Source organism: Geotrypetes seraphini, chromosome 7 (genome assembly GCF_902459505.1).
Source record: "Geotrypetes seraphini chromosome 7, aGeoSer1.1, whole genome shotgun sequence".
In the NCBI taxonomy this organism is placed as follows: domain Eukaryota; kingdom Metazoa; phylum Chordata; class Amphibia; order Gymnophiona; family Dermophiidae; genus Geotrypetes; species Geotrypetes seraphini.
In genome coordinates, this window is record NC_047090.1 from 185,983,225 (window position 1) to 186,005,668 (window position 22,444).

General features: G+C 43.6%; 1 protein-coding gene across 1 annotated transcript in view; it reads right to left on the reverse strand.

Moving 5' to 3' along the window:
- Positions 1–1,402: 1,402 nt before the first annotated feature.
- TSHR (thyroid stimulating hormone receptor) overlaps positions 1,403–22,444 on the reverse strand; it is a 60,112-nt gene continuing 39,070 nt past the window's right edge. The window contains exons 5-6 of the mRNA XM_033953274.1: positions 17,962–18,150; positions 1,403–3,865 (exon numbers count right to left, since the gene is read on the reverse strand). Coding sequence (XP_033809165.1) covers positions 2,449–3,865; positions 17,962–18,150 — 1,606 coding nt within the window. The 3' untranslated portion in view covers positions 1,403–2,448. The remainder of the gene's footprint in view (positions 3,866–17,961; positions 18,151–22,444) is intronic.

The following is a 22,444-nucleotide window of genomic DNA, read 5'->3' on the forward strand; positions in this document are numbered from 1 at the left end:
TAAGTTCCTGCTGGACCAGACCATACGCAGGTAAGGCTAGACTCAAATAGGGTACTGGTCTTTGACCTAAGAGCCGCCGCGTGAGTGGACTGGCGAGCACAATGGACTGCTGGTCTGACCCAGCAGCGGCAAGTCTTATGTTCTTGTCACATGTCCAAAATAGGCCAGTTTCTGTCTGTTAATTTTGCCTTCCAGGGACAATTCTGGGTTTATTTGATCAAGAACATCTTTGTTGGTGATCCTAGCTGTTCATGGGATTTGTAGAAGTCTTCTCCAGCACCACTGCTCAAAGGCATCGATTTTTCTATTTCTATTCCATAAACTGCGGGTTGTCTGACCAGCACCCTAGGGCGTCTGTACTCCACTCTATGGCAGAATCACTGATGTGGTATTATAAGGTTTGCAGTCTCGCACCCTGATACCAGCTTGGTTAATAGCCATCATGCGGCAATTCTTATGTTCTTATGCCTTGAGATCCTTCAATGTGGAACTGTCACAAAGAGTCTCAGCACAAAACACTTTTCCCCACAGACTTAAAATGGGGGAGAGAGTGGGCATTTCTACACTAATCAGTTAGTGCACAGGGTTAGCGTGTGAGCCCTTAACACTAATGGCAACCATTAATTTGGAAAATCAGCCATTTTCTGGCTGTGGTAGAAATGGCCTTAGCACGTGGGAAAGATCAGTGTAAGGGCATGCTAAGGCCAATTTTGACTGCATCTATGTAAAAGGAACCCATAAGAAGTTTGGCAAAAGAGACAATAAGCTGGTAAACTGATTTACTGATAGGATATGGTCAGTGGCAGAGTAATGGAGGTCCATGATGGGCGCCTTCGTGGTGAGGGAGCCAGCATCCATCATCCTCTCTGCCTCCCACACCACCTCCCTTCCCCCGTACCCTTTTCAACACTCGTGGGTGAGAGCAGTAACCCCCAACCTGCTGCTCGTGCCGGCGTCAGCTCTTCTGAACTCATTTCCCGGAGCTGGGAAGGGAAGGGGGGCAGGGAAGGAGTGGATGGGGGTGGGGTGGGGGAGGGGCGCTCCTCCCCCTCATTACTCCGCTGGATGTGGGCAAGCAGACTGATCAGTTGTAAAATGTTTTGGGTGAAAAGTGTAAATAACGCACCTCAACGGAGGCCTTTCTTTTTCACATCGATTCATATTTCTGATAAGTCATTCTGTTTTCAGTTTCCGGAATCCATCCCGTTGAGATGAGTCGATCACTGCAAACCTGAATAAATGGGAAGTATGGGAGGGAGCTGTCTGCTGAGCCTCTCAACCATCAGCCAAAGAGCAGATCTCCACCAAAGTCCCATGCAGTCATCGCACTAATACCCACAAAGCCTGAACGCAGTGCCAACGACTGCGGTCAAGATTGTTGAACTGTGTGATTGGCCATATTGAAAGTACACACTTTTATTTATTTATTTGATTTGATGTGTTAAGAACATGAGAAATAGTTTAGTTGACAAAGAAAAGTTAACCAACTAACAAAACCAAAAGAGAAAAAACCCAAACAAGCCCAGCATCTGAAACAGCACACTGTGAGCGCGGCTGCCTAAATTGTGCGGTTGCGTTTATGCAAAAGGGGCTGCGTACACATAAGTACGTGGGCGCCCAGGCTCCTTCATCCAAGGTTCTTGCCCAGCTGAAGCTGCTAATTAACAAAGGCTGCATTGCCCCGACATTGCAAGTTCCAAGTGTCTGTTGTTCTTGTCCGTAAGGGATGCCAAAGGTTAACGATTCTTTGTCAAATCTCCTCATTTCTATTGCCCCTGAAATCCAGCCTTGCAAAGGCGTCTCGATGTGTTCATTATGTTGATTCAAATTTGATAGACCGCTGAAGCTTACAACAGATCACAGCGATTTACAATAAAAACATTACATACGTATATAAAACAGAACTCCAGAATGAAACGGGACAGACCTAACCTCATCCAGAAGAATCATCCAAAAGCAATCGGAAAACATCAATAAGGAAATCCTCTTACTGTCTTGATAGATCATGATCAATATATATGATCGCTCTGTGAGAGTCCTTCTCCAAAAGCTGGTTTGAAAAAGTGGGGTTTTTAATGACGTTTTCAAGGCTTTGAAGTTAGATTCCAGACGACTATCACTTGGAAGCTGATTCCACAATGAAGGCGCTAAATGAAAGAAAGGTTTAGCTCTTGTTATCTCCAATTTGGCTTTTTTAACAGATGGTATAACTAACCATTATCTCGAATTGATCTCAAAGTACAGACGGGCGTATACGGAATAGTTAAGGAATGCAGATAACCTGGTTGGAAAGGCTTTTGAGTCAACATTAGTAGTTTGAACTGAATTCTGTAAGGTATGGGAAGCCAGGGATATTGAAGAAAGAGAAGCATAATATGATCATATTTACTTTTATGTCCGATTAATTTCAATGCTGTGTTCTTAATCTGATCTCTTTCTTCACAAGCACTACAGTATGGTTAGTTTATAACCTTCCATAATGATCGTATCCTGGGCAGTCTCTGCTGGACGGCCATTTCCTTGCTGCCCGTTGCCTAAATAATCATGAATGTTTACGAGAGTCTGCATAGTACCACCGCTGCCCCTTTGCCCAAAGGAACCACTGCTGTTTTTGGCGGAGACTGTCTGACCTCTATAGACTTGGGCCTGGTGCTCACAGATGCCAAACTTGCTCAGCATGATGAAGACGTCCCTTCGGAAAGCCTTGGTGAAAATGGCGTAGAGGAAGGGGTTTGCACAAGAGTTGAGCGGGTAGAAGAGAACCAGCAAGATCTTGGAGTTGGAGACCGTTATCAAGGGCTTGTTCATTATGGCGGACAAGGCGTAAAAAGAGATGGGCGCCATGCAGATGAAGTCGGTGAAGATTAAGACCGCCATCCTCTTTGCGATTTTGGTATCTTTATCTCCTGATTTGTACTGGGGGTTGCGGACCGTGATGTAGATTTTGATGTAACAGGCGCAGATAATAGCGAAGGCCACGATGTTCAACATGAGGACAAAGATGATATAGGCTTGAGCTACAACAGACTCTGTGTCCATGGGCAGACAGATGCTGACTTTCACAAAGCTGCTGACTCCCACGAGAGGCAGCAGTGCCAGGAAAAAGCAGAAAATCCACCCCCCCAGCATGATGACAATGGCATGTCGGAGCCGGAGCTTCCTGTCCAGGCGCATTGCAAACATGATGGCGTACCAGCGCTCCAAGGTGATCACTGTCAAGGTATAAACCGAGAGTTCACTAGCAAAGACTGTGAAAAATCCAGCCGTGTTGCAGCCAGGCCCAGACTGCCAGTCTATGGCATAATTGTAATATTCCGAACGTGTGTATAGGTCCACAGAAGCAATCAAGAGCAGGTAGATTCCCATGCAGAAATCGGCAAAGGCAAGGTTACACATCAGGAATCGTGGTACAGTCAGCTTATAGTGGCTGGTGATGAGGATAAACAGCACGAAAATGTTCCCTAGAATGGCCAGAAGGTTGACGAACCATACCATGATCCTTAGGAAGTTGTAGCCCATGATATCCTCGCAAGGATTGAACTCATCAGACTCGGGGGTACATGCTACATCATCGTTGCCTCCACACACAGTGTTGTCATAGCTGATGTCAAAAGCATGGAAGTTCTCCTCTTGAGGATTCTTGAGCTCCTGCCCAAAGCCCACATCTCCATCCCCCTGATCCTCATAAAACACAAAGTAATGCGAGTTGCTATGAAAATCAGGGAACTTGGAGTCTTCCTCAAAAGCAGTTTCTGTGTCCTCCTCTGCATAGTCCCGGTAGGAAGGGCCGTCGAAGAGATTTACTGACCTCTTCTGGTGAAAGCTGTGAATGGCGGTCTGGTTGCACATCATGGACTCCAAAAACCTGAGAACAAAGGAAAACAGCAGATTAATACATCGCCCTGCTTAACATGGAGTAGAGGAGTGTCCTAGTGGTTAAAGCAGCTGCCTCAGCACCCTGAGGTTGTGAGTTTGATTCCCACTGCAGCTCCTTGTGTCTCTGGGCGAGTTACTTAATACTTCATTGCCCCAGTTACAGCAATAAGGACCTGTCTAAAATATGCAAACTGCTTTGATTGTAACCACAAAGAAGAAGCAGAATATCAAGTCTCACACCCTATAACATTGCTATTATAACCCTTTCCTGGCTCCCTAGATGTTTGTTCGCAGGCTGGATTTCTCTTCGTGACCTGCAATTAAAACAAACTTTTAAAGAAGCTGAACTTGTCTCCTTAACTGCGAGGATGTGGTAAGAGCGGATAGCGTAGCTGGTTTTAAGAAAGGTTTGGACAAGTTCCTGGAGGAAAAGTCTGTAGTCTGTTATTGAAAAAGACATGGGGGAAGCCACTGCTTGCCCTGAATCGGTAGCATGGAATGTTGCTACTCTTTGGAATTCCAGAATCTTGCTTACTCTGAGATAATGGAATTTTGCTACTCTTTGGGGTTCCGGAATCTTTTCTTTCTCTTTGGGATTCCGGAATCTTGCTATTCTTTAGGATTCTGAATGGAATGTTGCTTCTCTTTGGTTTTGGCCAGGTACTAGGGACCTGGATTAGCCACTGTAAGAAACAGCTACTGGGCTTGATGGACTATTGGTCTGACTCAGTAAGGCTATTTTTCTGTTCTTATGACAAGAACCTGGGACTCTGTCTCACTGAAACAGTTCCAGCCGGGAGGGCTGTGTGATCCTCCCATTTATGATGTATGCTTCCAGAACTGTACCAAGTTCTACTTGTGATCTGTGCAATTCACTCATTGGTGACCTCAGTGCTTCCTGCTTCACCTCTGCCAATGAAAACTTACTGTACTTTGGGGGGAAAAGATGGGCACTGTGGAGTTGAGAAAATTCATATTTTTCCTGAAGTGTCCAAAGGCATTTTTGATCTTGAAGCCTCAAATTTTGGCTGTAGTTTCAACTTTTTTTTTTTCCCTAAAATATCCATGTAAGTGTCTTCTCACCTATCAGGGGAAGGAATTTATTTTTTTAAATTAATTACAATTAGACAGTTTTCTTAAAGATCATGAGAAATTACCTTGAACTACAGTTGGAGTAAACTGTAATTAAGCCATTTATAATTAGACATTTTTTGTCTTATATTTTTTCATTATTATATTTGTCCTTAATCGTAGCAGGGGTTTTACTTCTGGCAGCGGCGGTAACTGCTCCGATGCTCATAGGAATTTTATGAGCGTTGGAGCAGTTACCACCGCTGCCGGTGCTAAAACCTGCGCTACGCTTAAGTCAAGGAGGGGTTATCTCTTTCTTGAAGTGGGTCTTGTAGGTTTATTACTCTGAAATATGAACATGTTTATTATTACTGTGCTAGCTTTCCCCCCTTTTACTAAGCCATTGGAGCATTTAGCGCCCCAGACTGCGGTAGAAAGCTCTACAGTGGCTTAATAAAAGAGGCGCATTTATTTCTAAATGTATGAAAATCTATTAAGTAAAAAAACAAGAAAAAATAATTTGTATACCACCAGTGGCATACTAAGGGGGGGGAGCAGACTGCCCTGGGTGCCATTTTAGCGGGGGCACGGCACTTTTTTGCCCCCCCATGCCACTCTCACACCCTTCCTTCCCTGCCCCCTGTACCTCTTTAAATCTTCGCCAGCATAAGCAACTTCTCTGGCCTGTTGCTCATGCTGGCCTGGTCACAGGGCAGGAAATGACATCAGAGGGAAAGCTGGAGAAGCTGCTCTCACTGGCAAAATTTTAAAGAGGTATGAGGGGAAGGGAGGGTGCAAATGTGGCATGGGGGGCAGGGAAGGAGTGGGGAGGGGGTTGCCACCACCCCAGGCACCTCCCACTCTCGCTACACCACTGCATTCCACTTATACTACCCAATGTCAGTTTAAAGCAATTTACACACTTACATTCATAAGATCCAAAACAAAATCACACATAAAACCCCAATTTTGTAAAAAGCGCTAAAAACTGCACACGTAATTTTGGTCACGTACCCAAATTGCAAGCAATTAGCACCGACAATGAGCATTTTAGCAAGCAATTATAATGGTGCTAATTGCAATCAGTTATAAGCAGCGCGTGGAAAGTCAAAGGGGGGCGCAGAAATGGGTCGGCCATGAGCGTTACTTTAAGTTATGCGTATAATTATTGAATGAGGGCATCTGCGCCTACACTTAGGCACAGGCATTTGCACCACGATTTTGTCAGTGCGAACAGCCGCACCTAAATTTAGTCCCAATTCCCAGGCATAAGCGCTATGCTATAAACTACAGCTGACATTAAGCACAGGGTATAGAATAGCGCTTTTATGGTGTCTATTTTTTGGGCGCAATACATAGACTTTGGCTCAAAATAACTCACACATCATGGAACTGCGACAAATGCATCATGGTGGGGGCATTGACACCTCTGTACCCCCTACAATAAGCTCGCGCCCTCCCTTCCCCACACCCATGTACCTTATTACGGTATACCGACAATTCCGCTCTGACAAATGCACGCTGACAATTGCGCACAGGACAATTGTGGCCCATGAAGCATATCTGGAAGGCCCTGATTTGCTGAGACTCCGCAGGCTTGAAGCACCTCAAGCCCCTCCCAAGGGATGAGACCTGAGGAGTCTTAGCAAATCAGGGCCTTCTAGATATTCAGTAAAAGAGTTCCCATAATCATGCTGCAAACCTAACCCTAACACTTGATAGGAAGTGAATCTTTTAAGTGTAGGGCTCAAAAAGAGGGCTACTTCGTAACCCTCAAAAAGACAAAATAGTATCCTGTCGGGGCGGACCTCCTATTCAATGCGCGCATTTGACGGGTCACCCTTTTTACATTTTTTACCAGCACGAGCAACTTCTCAGGCTTGCTGATCAAGCTGGTCTGGCTCCCCTTTGAAATCATTTCTGGGTTACGGGGCCAGGAACTGACATCAGAGAGAGAGCCAGCGCGAGTAGCAGGCCAGAGAAGCTGCTTCCACTGGCAAAGATTTAACAAGGTATGGGGAGGGGAGTAAAGGAGGGTGGCGGGGAATGTGGGGGGGGGGGGGAGCACTGGATTGAGTATCCTGGGGTCTTTCCCTGATGAGGCACTGGAATATTTATTTAATTAATTAATTTGACATGCTCCCCCGAAGAGCCCAGAACGGGTTGAATTGTAACATACATTACAATTAACAGACAAGGCACAGAAGACGAAGACAGTATGGTTACAATGGAATGCGTCCGGTTCGATTGTTCTGGATTAGCAGACGCATGAGCATGCAGAAGAAGAGAGTCAGTTTTAATATACATTAAGAATACAGTCTGTGTGCTAGCTTATCCTGAAGATTCGGTATAGAGGTAGCTTTTTATTGCGTTTCTAAAGCTCAAAAGCTCTACAAGGAACTCAATGTTAGGAGGTAGTTGATTCCAGTGCTTTGCTAAGACATGAGAGTGTGACGTTTATCTGGAACGTTCTAGTTGGAGGCTGCAGCCAGGGGGTATCTGAAGACATGTTTGCTCCTGGGTCTGTTTGGGACGTAAGGTGGGAGTTTGGCTGATATGTAAGTGGACGCCATGCTGTGTAAGGACTTGAAGATGCAGTGTTTGGCTATGGGTAGCCTGTGGGCTGATGCTAGTGCCTGGGATACTGAGTTGTGGTTACGAAGGTTCTTCAGTAGTCTAATTGCTGTGTTGCAATTACTTCACTGCACTTTTTTACTAACTGGCCAGACCTGATACTAGAATCTGCCAGGTCCTGTTCTGTAAATTTGCGCATTCTTAGGTCTTTCAATAGAACAGAAGTGTCTTACATTGGCTCCTCCTCTTCCTGTTTTGCTAAATCGGTGGTCTCAAACTCGCGTCCCCCCCAGGTGCTATTATGCGGCCCGTGGTCTTGTACCCGATCTCACACTCTGGGCAGGAAGAGAGGCTCCGGCTTCAGTGTCAGCTGACTTGCAACTTCCTGCTGCCGTCGCATATGCTGGGACTCCTGCATACGCAACGGCAGCAGGAAGTTGCAAGTCAGCTGACGCCAGCGCAATCTCACACACTGGGCAGGAAGAGAGGCTCCAGCATCAGTGTCAGCTGACTTGCAACTTCCTGCATAGCGTATGCCGGGACTCAAAGCAAGAGTCCCAGCATACGTGACGGCTGCAGGAAGTTGCAAGTCACCTGACGCAAACGCTAGAGCCTCTCTTCCTTCCCAGTGTGCGAGATCAAGTACATGACTGTGACTACAAAATACAGGTATTGCTGGACAGGGGAGGAAGGGAGGAAGGAAGTAAGAAGGGGTACTGCTGGACAAGGAGGGAAGGGAGAAGGGGTACTGCTGGACAAGGGGGAGGTGAAAGGGAGAAGAGCTGCTGCTGGACCTGGCAGAAAGGGAGGGAAAGGAAAGGTGCTACACAGTGGAGGGGAGGGTGAGATGCATGGGGAGAGAGCATGTTGGGGGGTGGGTGGGAAAGAGGGATGCCACTCGAGGGAAGAGGAAGCATGCAGGAGGCAGAAAGTGTTGGGACTCATGGAGAGGGTGAGATGGATGAGGAGGACACAAAGGAGGGAAGGAGAAATGTTGCACTCTGGGGAAGGGGGAGAGGGCAGAGAGTGAAAAGTTGGACTCATGGAGGGAGAGAGAGAGAGAGATGTTGGTTGGGGGAGGGAAGGAGTACCAGAGGAGAAGCATGTAGGAAGAAGAGAGAAAAAAATGTTGGACTGGTGGAAAGGAGGGAGAAATGTTGGATTGGGAGGGGGCCTAGAAAGCAGCAAGGGAAGGGATATGGACTGCAGGGGGCAAAAAGGAGAAAGAGAAATGTTACACTGGGGGGGAAGGAGGGAAGGAGAGAGATGTCAGACCAGGAAATAGGGAGGGAAGGAGAGAGAAATAGGAAGGGAAGGGAAGACATGGAAATGTAGATTTTGAGAAGAAAGCAGAAAAATCGAAAAATTGAATATTAAGTTAATGCCAAAGATGGAGGCAAGGCAGAAAGTGAAGATGGAAAGAAAAACAGTCATTGGTCAAGAAGGCCCTGGAAACATAGTTAAAAGCACAGAAAAATAAAGTCACCAGACAACAAAGGTAGGGAAAATGATTTTATTTTCAATATAGTGATTGAAATGTATCAGTTCTGAGAAAGGAAAGATGTTAAACTTTAACTGTAAGGTCTGCAGAAAAAACAGGGTATTTGGAGGGCCGAAGAAAAAATAGTTAATGTCTTATTAAAGAAATGACAATTTTGCATGAGGTAAAACTCTTTTAAAGGAAAGATTTATAAACTATAAAGAGTTTTACCTCATGCAAACGACCTAGAGGCGGGAACTAAGTGTGAAGTCATTAAAGTTGCAGATGACACCACACTATACAGCAGGGCTCAAACCAGGGAAGACTGCGAAGATCTCCAAAAGGATCTAACGCAGCTGGAAAAGTGGGCCGAAAAATGGCAGATGAGCTCCAACGTGGGGAAATGCAAGGTCATGCACATGGGGAAAAAGAACCCGATGTTCACATACAAAATGGGGGGAACACCACTAGGGGTTAGTAACCTGGAGAGAGACCTGGGAGTGATGGTAGACGTAACACTGAAGGCATCGGCGCAATGCGCCACGGCCTCTAGGAAAGCAAACAGAATGCTGGGTATCATTAAGAAGGGTATTACGACCAGGACGAAGGAAGTCATCATGCCGCTGTATCGTGCAATGGTGCGGCCGCATCTGGAGTACTGCGTCCAGTACTGGTCACCGTACCTCAAGAAAGACATGGCGGTACTTGAGGGAGTACAAAGAAGAGCAACTAAACTGATAAAGGGAATGGAAAATCTCCCATATACCGACAGATTGAAGCAGTTGGGACTTTTCTCCCTGGAGAAGCGAAGACTTAGAGGAGACATGATAGAAACCTTCAAGATCCTGAAGGGCATAGAAAAAGTAGACAGGGACAGATTTTTCAAATTAAGGGGCACCACAAGTACAAGGGGGCACTCAGAGAAATTGAAAGGGGACAGGTTTAGAACAAATGCTAGGAAGTTCTTTTTCACTCAGAGAGTGGTGGATACATGGAACGCGCTTCCAGAGGCTGTTGTGGACAAGAAAACATTAAATGGTTTCAAAGAAGGTTTGGATAGATTCCTAGAAGAAAAAGGGATTGAGGGGTATAGATAGGTATAGACCATTACTCAGGCAATGGGCCTGATGGGTCGCCGTGGGAGCGGACCGCTGGGCAGGATGGACCTATGGTCTGCCTCAGCGGAGGCAACTTCTTATGTTCTTATTTTTTCTGAGGCCCTCCAAGTACCTACAAATCCAAAATGTGGTTCTGCAAAGGGTTGAAATTGGAGACCACTGTGCTAAATGAAGCTCTTTAAAAATCTTTTGAAGAAATTTTGGGCATGTTATATCTTATCTTTGTATGGCAAACTGTTTCTAGTTGGAGAAAGTTCCAAGAAGAAACCTTTGGAAAGATATTTAAGCTTAATCAATGCAAATATATTGCTCCTCTCCCCCCCCCCCCCAAGAACCCCTTCCTAAACAAAAAAAAGAATCCTTGGAGAAATGGGGGCACAGAGCCACTCAACATCTTGTTTAAGCAAAACCGGAGTAGCTATAAATAACCTCTCAGCAGCTAGAACAAAATGAACTGCTCCAAGCGCTCAAGCCCTTCTCCTTTGGCACAGTCCCAAAATACAAAAGAACCAATGAAACAAAGAAAAACAAGAGGAAAGACAGAAAGAGTGCCTTCATGTGCTCAAAGTGGCATAATCAAATAAATACCAGGACCATTAAATCATTGCAAGCAACTAAGATGGTTAAGGGGCTGAAGGAGTTGCCGTACAGCGAAAGATTAGAGAACTGGGCCTCTTCTCCCTCAAACAGGAGGAGATCGAGAGGGGACATGATCGAAACATTCAAGGTACTGAAGGGAATAGACTTAGTAGATAAAGACAGGTTGTTCACCCTCTCCAAGGTAGAGAGAACAAGAGGGCACTCTCTAAAGTTGAAAGGGGATAGATTACGTACAAACATAAGGAAGTGGTAGAAAACTGGAACGCTCTTCCGGAGGCTGTTATAGGGGAAGTTTCAAGTTTCAAGTTTATTCATTTGTTTGATTAAACGCTTAACCAAAGGTACAAAGCGTTGTACAAATAATAAAAGTAACATAATATACATAATTCTTTACAAGACACCTTCCAGGGATTCAAGACAAAGTTAGACAAATTCTTGCTGAACCGGAACGTACGCAGGTAGGGCTAGTCTCATTTAGGGCGCTGGTCTTTGACCAGAGGGCCGCTGTGTGAGCGGATGGCTGGGCACGATGGACCCCGGGTCTGACCCAGCAGCGGCAATTCTTATGTTCTTATGTCGTTTAAAAGAATGACTAAGTCAAAAATAGTAGGTGGTGAGGAAAACACTCTGAAAGAATACAGGGCTGAGAGGTCAAACTCGATAACAATATAATACTAGAACCAAGACTTCTCAGAGTAAATGTCCAAAATAGAAGTTAGATGAAATTCAAATACAATAAAGTAAATGCATTTATACATACACTCAGATATGTGTAATCCGACCCAAGAGCCGTAGCTCCTATAGCTGAACCCACCGTCCCATCACTGTGTATGGCTATAATGCTGGTGATATTGGAGTGTTTCTTAAATAATAAAAGTATTTTTCAGTGACAATAAAAGGAAAAACAATTCCTACTTAACTTAAAAGGGGTGTTGGTAGGTCAAGTGCATGAGTCGAGTCTTTTTCTTTGAAAGAAAACTCTGCAATGAGAGGACATAGGATGAAGTTAAGAGGTGACAGGCTCCGGAGTAATCTAGAGAAATACGTTTTTTGCAGAAAGGGTGGTAGATGCGTGGAATAGTCTTCCAGCACAAGCAATGGAGACAAAGACTATGATAAATGTGTGGAACAGTCTCCCGGAAGAGGTGGTGGAGACAGAGACTGTGTCTGAATTCAAGAGGGCCTGGGATAGGCACGTGGGATCTCTTAGAGAGAGAAAGAGGTAATGGTTACTGCGGATGGGCAGCCTGGATGGGCCATTTGGCCTTTATCTGCCATCATGTTTCTATGTTACTAAAGTTCTGTGACATCACAATGCAGGTGTAAAGAGCCTTAGCCTATAGGAAGAGGAGATGCAAATGTTAAGAGCCTTAGCCTATAGGAAGAGGAGATGCAAATGTTAAGAGCCTTAGCCTATAGGAAGAGGAGATGCAAATGTTAAGAGTCTTAGCCAATAGGGAGAGGAGGAGATAGTGGATGCTCTGGATGGGCCATTTGGCCTTTATCTGCCATCTTGTTTCTATGTTACTAAAGTTCTGTGACATCACAATACAGGTGTAAAGAGCCTTAGCCTATAGGAAGAGGAGATGCAAATGTTAAGAGCCTCAACCAATAGAGAGAGGAGGAGATAGTGGATGCTGCAGATGGAAAGACTGGATGGGCCATTTGGCCTTTATCAGCCGTCATGTTTCTATGTTTCTAATTCTGGTTGCCATATCTCAAAAAAGAAATAGCAGAATTAGAAAAGGTTCAAAAGAAGAGCGACCAAGATAATAAAGGAAATGGAACTCCTCTCATATGAGGAAAGGCTAAAGAGGTTAGGGCTCTTCAGCTTGGAAAAGAGATGACTGAGAGGTCTACAAAATCCTGAGTGGTGTAAACAGGTATAAAAGTGCATAGATTTTCTACTCTATCAAAAATTACAGACTAGGGAACACTCGATGAAATTACAGGTAAATACTCTTAACACAAGTTGGAGGAAATATATCTTCACTCAAAAAATAGTTAAGCTCTGAAACTTGTTGAAAGAAGATGTGGTTTAAAAAGAGATTTGGACAAGTTCCTGGAGGAAACATTCATAGTCTGCTATTGAGACAGACATGGGAGAACCCACTGGGATTGGTAGCATGAAGTCTCGCTAATATGTGGGATTCTGCTATGTACTTGTAACTTGGATTGGCCAATTTTGGAAGCAGGATATGGGAACTGTTTGCTCTGAATGACATGGACAGGTTTCAGACCCCTCAGTTCTTTCTTCCATCTCTGAATGAGGCCAAGGAAAAAATTACCAGCACAAAAGTGTAGTTTAAATATTCAAGTCCTTGGGAGTTCTTGGTGTCCTACTAAACTAGTAGGATACCAACCAAGAATCTCCCCGAATTACAAGTGACTGGCCATTTTATTGGTCTTATGACATCACTTAAGGAAATAATTAAACATACGTAGTTGGTACATCTTCCAATTGAATTACAATTGCTTCATTAAGGTCCACTGATAAATTACATACTCCAGCAATGACCTTTTGGTTAGTTTCAAGTCACATGGTATCTTGTTTCATTAGTAATTTTCCCTAACAACAATAATGATTTAGTTATCACATACTAGGGTGTGTTCTATTTCAGTGCACATCTTATAACAACATGTTCAGTTAGGGTACGCTGACCTTGTTCATATGCTCTAGGTCATAGGTACTTCCAATATTTTGGAGCAAACATCTATTTAAAAACTTTAACATTTGCCAGTAATGCTAACCAATCAATATTCTTTTACTGTAACTGAAGAATTTCTATATCCTTCAGCTTCTCCTTTTATTCTCTATTTATTAGTGTCTTTTCAGGTTCCCCAGGCAAGAGGTGTCTCATACGAATTGGGTTATAATGCCCCTCCCCCCATTATATTCTGCTTAATACAATTATTGCCATCAGGGCAAGATAGACCATTGGTCTAACCCAGTGTAACTATTCCTATGTTACCTGAGAGTGAAGTCTGGAGTCTATATTGAATGAAAATATCAACATTAAATCCTGCAGCTCTCAGTTCTAAAATTTGATATCCCACCTTTTCAAAATTCAAAGCGGCTTTAAATAATAATTAAACAAAAACAAGTCAACGTGGCAGAGAAAAGACCCTGCCGGGGCTGGCCACGAGCAGCATGTTTACAGCGATGCCTCTACTAACCGGCTGCTACTACTGCTTCAGAGGTTGGAGGGAGGTTGGGCGGGAGGTAGGGGGGTTGTCAGGGCTGAAGTTGCTGCTTTGGGGGATGAAGGGAGAGAGGGGGGTTGTCAGGTCAGCACGGGAGACAATTTTTTCCCCCCGGTTGGCTGAGTACCGGTTAACCAGGATTCTACTGTATAAATATTATTTATTTAAAAATTTATATACCGCATAAAACTATGCGGTTATCATATTGGTTACACACGTGACTGATCGCCTTTTAGTCGCAAGATGATTTTGATGGGATTAGGTGAAACATTAACTGCATGGGTTAAAGACTGGCTTAGAGGTAGACTTCAAAGGGTGGTGGTGAACGGTACCCTCTCTGAAACGTCAGAGGTGATCAGTGGAGTGCCGCAGAGCTCGGTCTTGGGCCCGATCCTATTTAATATCTTTGTAAGGGACTGGCTCAGGGGCTTCGAGGTAAAATTACATTATTCGCTAATGATGCCAAACTATGCAACATAGTAGGCAAAAGCACAGTGCCTGACAGTATGATGCAGGACCTACTCTTACTGGAACATTGGTCCACGACTTGGCAACTCAGTTTCAATGCCAAAAAGTGTAAGGTCATGCACCTTGTCAGCAGAAATCCATGCAGAACTTACACCCTAAATGGTGAGACCTTAGCAAGGACTGCAGCAGAATGAGACTTGGGAGTGATCATTAGTGAAGACATGAAGACTGCCAATCAAGTGGCGAAAGCTTCATCCAAGGCTAGACAAATGATGGGCTGTATCTGAAGAAGTTACGTCAGCCGAAAGCCCACAGTTATAATGCCGTTGTACAGATCCATGGTGAGACCTCATCTGGAATACTGTGTACAATTCTGGAGGCCACATTATTAAAAAGATGTGCTGAGAGTTGAGTCGGTTCAGCGAATGGCCACCAGGATGGTCTCAGGCCTCAAGGATCTCCCGTATGAGGAATGGCTGGGTTAGTTGCAGCTATACTCACTCGAGGAACGCAGAGAGAGGGGAGACATTCAAATATGTCACAGGCCATATCGAGGTAGAAGAAGATATCTTTTTTCTTAAAGGACCCACGGCAACAAGAGGGCATCTGTTGAAAATCAGGGGTGGGAAATTTCATAGCGACACCAGGAAGTATTTCTTCACCGAAAGGGTGGTTGATCATTGGAATGATCTTCCACTGCAGGTAATTGAGGCCAGCAGTGTGCCAGATTTAAAAAAAAAAATAAAAAAAAATGGGATTAGCATGTGGGATCTCTTCATAGAAGAAATTAGGGGGGTGGGTCATTAGAGTGGGCAGACTTGAGGGGCCGTGGCCCTTTTCTGCCGTCATTTTCTATGTTTCTATGGATATGAATAAACAATAGACAAACATCATGTCAATAAAACATTCAACAATAAAAGTGTAAAAAGTTAAAACTTATTTTTTTTTTCTTCTCCATGAAAGTTTATTAATTTTTCAAAAAAACTAACAAGGACAGAAAAATTAGAACATTAGTGCATACAGAGGCAATTTACAATGATAGTAAAATTTCACAAGTCATTAAATAAAATTTCAGAGGAATATTCAACTGTTAGAGATCTGCAAATATGAAGATAAAGGAGTCCAACATGTAGTCACATATCTAAACTGGCCCCTACGTTTGGATAATGCTAATTCAAATTTATGATGTAAAACTAAGTTCCACCAATGTTGAATATGGAGAGAGCTTGAGGTTTTCCAATTGGAGAGAATTAATTTCTGTGCGATGATCAATAAAATATCAAAAAGTTTTTTGATATGAATCTGGTAAGTTGATATGTGGAGATTTCGATTTAAACATTACAATAGAGAAAGAGATATCACAATCCAGATGGAATATTTTCTTCATTGTAGCCCATATATCCAGCCAGAATGAGTGTACAAGCGAACATTCAAATAGCATATGACTTATGGAGCCTCGAGCTGTCTCACAATTCCAGCAGAGGTTAGTAGGGAGAAGGCCAGCAGTATTAAGTTTGTGAGGGGTCCAAATTGCTTTGTGATACAGGAAATACATAGATTGGAATGTACTGGCTGATGATACAGCCCGTATTGATTTGGACCAAAGAAGAGCCCATGCTTTGTCATCTATTTGAGAGTCACAGACTCTCTCCCATATATCTTTAAGAGCTGTAGTAGATGAAGAGTTCCATGTGATGGCAGTTTTATATAGTCGAGAGGCGACATGTCCCGTTGTCAATAATGATGTAGCTATGCTAGGAAGAGATGGCGAGTGAGAGGTAGTGTCTTGAAAAAAGGACGAAGTAGAAATACAGTGATGAAGTTGCATCCATTTAAAGTATGAAGAAAATGGGAGAAAAAATTTGTTTTAAAAAATTTCAAAAGGAAGCAATTTTTTCTCCGTATCCAGAATATCTTGCAACAAGTAAACACCCTTGTCCAATGTTGGTCGTCGTACCTCAAAAAGGACATGGCGGTACTTGAGGGAGTCCAGAGAAGAGCAACTAAACTGATAAGAGGTATGGAAAACCTCTCATATACTGACAGACTGAAAAAGCTGGGGCTGTTCTCCCTGGAAAAGCGGAGACTTAGAGGAGACATGATAGAAACCTTCAAGATCCTGAAGGGTATAGAAAAAGTAGACAGGGACAGATTTTTCAGATTACGGGGAACCACAAGTACAAGGGGGCACTCGGAAAAATTAAAAGGAGACAGGTTTAAAACAAATGCCAGAAAGTTCTTTTTCACCCAGAGGGTGGTGGACACATGGAACACGCTTCCGGAGGCTGTGACACATGGAACGCGCTTCCGGAGGCTGTGATAGGCCGGAGCACGTTACAAGGCTTCAAAGAAGGTTTGGATAGGTTCCTAGAGGATAAAGGAATTGAAGGGTACAGATAAGAGTAGCGGTAGGTTATAGGGATAGTCTGGGACCATTGCTCAGGCAATGGGCCTGATGGGCCGCCGCGGGAGCGGACCGCTGGGCGAGATGGACCTCTGGTCTGCCTCAGCGGAGGCAACTTCTTATGTTCTTATGTTGTCTATCCATTCCTTCAAGAGAAATGGTTTCTTATTTATGAGTATGTTGAAGTTAAACCAGAAAGAGGTAAACAAGGATTTGGTATTAGATATTCGTTGGTACTTTATCTTACAGGAATAATAAAAGTTGCAACATTTCATAGAAAAGCATTAACAAAGAGCTGCGTTTTCAACATTTTCTTATTAAAACTGTGATATCATCTCAGGAACAATATATGTAACAAATATCTCTGCAAAAGATATACTCAGTGGAGGGAATTCAATAAATGGTATTGAAAATTCAGTGCCCAAAAACCTGATTCTGGAAATGGCACTGTAAATTTGGCGGTATTAGGCCCCCCTACCACTGCCTAACTTAATTGTTTTAATTGGGACTAATCGGCAAGGTAATTGACTGCATTGTTTAAAAGCAATTAAAAACTTGTTTTAAAAAAAATGTAGGCGCCCCTAGGCACCTAAAAAAAGGCACTGGAATCACGTTGACCAAGATGCCTAAGGTCACAGTAGGCGTGGTTTGGACTGGAAATGACCTCAGGCGCCATTAGGCACAATTCTCCGTCAAACCTAGGCACCGACAATGCAGGCCTTCAAAAGCCTGGCCAACATTACCAGTGTGTGGTTGATCAAATTTCAAATTTATTAAAAATTTTGATAAAACGCCTATCACAAATTCTAAGCGTTGTACATAAATATATTTATAAAAAAACATATACATATATATATAAAAACAAATGACATGGACGGTAACGGACTCACAAATACAGAAGGAAAAGAGTAAAACTTCAAAATAAAAGGAACGTAAACATGGAAAGGGAAAACGAGAGGATAGGTTGATGGTAGCCGCGATTCTGATAATGGCATCTACGCGTGACTGACATATGGCAGGTGCTGTTTTTGCAGCCGCCGGCCGATGTAAGTGCCATTTCCAGAATCCGGCCCTAAGTTCTATTCTATGAAGGAAGCCAATTAACACAACTAATTCATTCCTACCATCCAGTTGTTGGTCGATTTATTTGTCTGAAGGATACTCACCCTTTCCTCTTCTTCCAGTTCTTAAACGCACAGCAGTGGCTGGGATAGGACAAGTCCGCTTTCTCCAGCTGAAGGAAGTTTTGTATTGGCGGCAGTTTCATCAGCGTCCAGGTGTTCTTTGCCATGAGTTCTTTAAGATATTTCAGGCCTTTGGTCGGTAGGCCAGTGACCCCAGTCTGTGAGACATCTCTAAAGGAAAGAAAAACCTCATTAAATGATATATAAAAATAAATAAGAAAGGTTCACAAATGAGAGCGCAATCTGGTAGAACCACTGGGTAAAACCTGGAAAGTGGATTGTGGGACTCCTCAGGAAAGAATTCTGAAATACAAAACCAATCCCACTAGAGCAGGGGTGTCAAAGTCCCTCCTTGAAGGCCGCAATCCAGTCAGAAATTCAGGATTTCCCCAATGAATATGCATGAGATCTATTTGCATGCACTGCTTTCATTGTATGCTAATAATAATAATAATTTTATTCTTATATACCGCCAAAGCCATAGAAGTTCGAGGCAGTTTACAGCAAGAAGCAAGAAGCAGTTTACAGCAAGAAGCAGGACCATGGTGAGACCTCATCTGGAATACTGCGTGCAATTCTGGAGGCCACATTATCGCAAAGACATGCAGAGGGTCGAGTCGGTCCAAAGGATGGCCACCAGAATGGTCTCAGGGCTTAAAGGTCTCTCGTACGAAGCAAGACTAAACAATTTGCAGCTCTACACTCTTGAGGAACGCAGGGAGAGGGGAGACATGATTGAGACGTTTAAATACGTCACTGGACGTATAGAAGTGGAAGATAACATTTTCCTTCTCAGAGGCCCCTCAACCACAAGGGGGCACCCGCTCAAACTCAAGGGCGGAAAATTTCACGGCGACACCAGGAAGTATTTCTTCACGGAGCGAGTGATTGATCAATGGAACAAGCTTCCAGTACAGGTAATCGAGGCCAGCAGCGTGCCAGATTTTAAGAATAAATGGGACGCCCATGTGGGATCCCTAAGTGGGTCAGGGTAAAACATTGTATAATATTAAGGGGAGGGTCTATAGAGTGGGCAGACTTGATGGGCCTTGGCCCTTTTCTGCCGTCATCTTTCTATGTTTCTATGAAGCGCTGGACAATCAGCGAAGAGGTTACAATCAAAGTCAGCAATACAATCTTACATAAAGAAGGAATATGTAAGCTGTGTAGTTCATTAGGGATACTGGTTGATTAAGCAGAGCTGAGAAGATTCTTAGTTAACAAATCGATTGAACAAGCTCGTTTTTACCAGTTTTCTAAAATTGAAGTAGGATGATGAGAGCGTGAAAACGTTACTAAGCCAATCGTTCCATTTGCCTGCCTAGAAGGCAAGAGTTCTGTCCAAGAATCTTTTGTAGTGGCAGGCTTTTATTGTCGGATAGAACAGATGTATTCTTCGTGTGGGTCTAAGATAACTGGCCAGATTGAAGTGGGAAACCAGGTAAGTGGGGACTAGGCCAAATATTGATTTGTAACATAGACAGGAGAACTTAAACAGGATCCACGTCTCTAGGGGCAGCCAATGGAGTTTCTGATAGTAGGGGCTTATGTGTTCCCATTTCTTCAGCCTAAAGATCAGCCGAACTGCCGTGTTTTGAATGACTCTGAGTCTTAGGATGTTTTTTTTGTAGGATGCCAAGTAAATAATGTTGCAATAATCGAGCAGGCTCAGGATGGAAGATTGAACCAGTAAGCGGAAGGATGGAGCATCAAAGTATTTTCTGATGGTTCTGAGTTTCCATAGTACAGAAAAGCATTTTTTAACTAATAAATCTGTGTGAGCATTAAGAGTGAGGTGGTGATCCAGGATGACTCCTAGGATTTTAATGGAGTGGTCAATAGGGAAGACCTGACCGTTCAAGGAGATCAATGGGTCGCTGATTTTATCATTGGGGGTAGCGAGGAAAAATTTAGTTTTGTCGGTGTTGAGCTTCAATTTGAAGTTGGTCATCCATAGTTCGATTTCCTTTAGAATGGATGAAAGATGAGTCTTAGTCTTGGAGGTCAGAGTGGTAATGGGAATAACAATGGTGATATCGTCTGCATAGATGTAGAATTTAACCTTTAGGTTTTGAAGTAAGTTCCCCAATGAGGCAAGGTAGATGTTGAACAGAGTGGGGGAAAGGGGAGATGCGGGACTCCGCATGAGTTGACCCAAATAACGGATTTTTTATTGTCACTGTAGACTTGATATGACCGTTTGCTCAAAAACCCTTGAAACCATTTTAACACATTACCTGAAAGACCAATTGACTCCAGACAGTCAATCAGAATAGCGTGGTCAACTAGATCGAACGCACTACTTAGGTCTAGTTGCAGAATAAGAGCACTGGGACCCTGGCTGAATAAGGTGTGGAGGAAATCCAGTAGTGATGCTATGACAGTTTCGGTGCTGAATCCAGAGCGGAAACCAGACTGATTGTCGTGCAGTATGCTAAATTTCTCCAGATACATTACTAGTTCCTGGTTGACCAGACCTTCCATTAACTTGACGAAAAAGGGAGTGCTCGCAATTGGTCTGTAATTAGATGTCTGTTTGGTAGATTCTCTAGGGTTTTTTACGATTGGGGTGATCAGAATCTGGCCTAGATCCTCAGGGAAAGTACCGGTTAGCAGGAGAGAGGAGAGCCAGTTGAATAGCTTGGCTTTGAAAGAGAGTGGTGCAACTTTCATAATGTTTGGGGGACAGCAGTCTAATCTGCAGTAGGAGACGGCGTATTTCGCGTAATAGTTGGAGAATTGTTGCAAGGATGGTGTAGTGAAGTTATTCCAGGCCATATCTACCCTAGGGTCATCTTTGTGTTGGGCAACCGGGTAGTTCAAATGGTTGGTTGAGGAGCTCGCTAGATTTGATCTCAATTTGATGATTTTGTTGTTGAAAAATTCCGCCAGTTCATCTGCAGATGGGGGGGAATCAAGGGTAGAGCGAGATAGGGCCTGTGTGTCATAGAGATTATTGACTAATTCAAAGAGATTTCTAATATTGGTGTCTGGCGGTCCGATTTTTGGGGCGCAGAAGTTGTAGTGCTTCTTTGTTATTAGTTTTTTGTATTCGTTTAGTTTTAGTCTCCAATTTGACCTCCCCACACTGTCCCCTGATTTCAACCATTGTCTTTCGAGTTTCCGTAATTCCCGTTTCATATTTCCTAACTCGGTATCGTACCAGCCATCCAGATTCTTGTTTCTTATTTTAATAGATCTCATGCATATTCATTGGGGAAATCCTGAAAACCCAACTGGATTGCGGCCCTCGAGGAGGGACTTTTGACACCCCCTACACTAGAGGGTGCTCATACAGAGATAATAGGGCTCCTTTTACTAAGACGCACTAGCATTTTTAGCGCACACAGGAAATTACCGTGCACTACGCCACACGCTACGCTTCTAGAACTAACTCCAGCTCAATGCTGGCGTTAAGGTCTAGCGCACGCGGCAATGTAGTGCGCGTTATTCCGTGCGTTAAAGCCCTAGCGCACCTTCGTAAAAGGAGCCCATAGTGAAGAGGAATGATCTCGGAAACCTACTTGGAAAAGAATATTTCAATCCAACACCAAGTCAAACCAGGTTTATAGTTTCCATCATTGACCAAATTACCTCTACCTCCTATTTTGTGTATATAATCTCTAATGTAGCATACATCAATTTTTTTATCTTTTATTCTTATTTTAGACAGCAAATCTTTACTTATCTTAAACTGTGCAGAGTACTGATAAGCCCGACGGGGACCCGTTTCGTGGCTTTCTCAAGGGTTCTCAGGACTCTTTATTACGACGTCCAGCAGAAAGCCACGTTTGTGGTGAAACAGGTCCCCGTCGGGCTTATCAGTACTCTGCACAGTTTAAGATAAGTAAAGATTTGCTGTCTAAAAAAAGAATAAAATATAAAAAAAATTGATGTATGATACATTAGAGAGTATATACACAAGATAGGAAGTGGAGGTAATTTGGTCAATGATGGAATGCTCTCTACAAGGGTATTACACAGAAAGAACTCAGTCGCCTCCAAATCATTCAAAATACATCAATAAAAATCATCACCAACTCTGGCTGGAGCATAGGAAACAGAGAGTGGGGGTAAATGGACAATACTCGGACTGGAAGAGAGTCACCAGCGGGGTGCCGCAGGGCTCAGTGCTTGGACCCGTGCTCTTCAACATCTTTATAAACGATCTGGACATTGGTATGATGAGTGAGGTGATTAAATTTGCAGACGATAAAGTTATTCAGAGTAGTGAAGACACAGGGGGATTGCAAAGATCTGCAATGTGACATAATCAAGCTCGAGAAATGGGCAGTGACATGGCAAATGAGGTTCAACGTGGATATGTGTAAAGTGATGCATGTTGGTAACAAAAATCTCATGCATGAATACATGATGGTACTTGGAGAGACCTCCCAGGAAAGAGACTTGGGAGTTCTGAACGACAAGTCGATGAAGCTGTCTGCACAATGTACGGCGGCGGCAA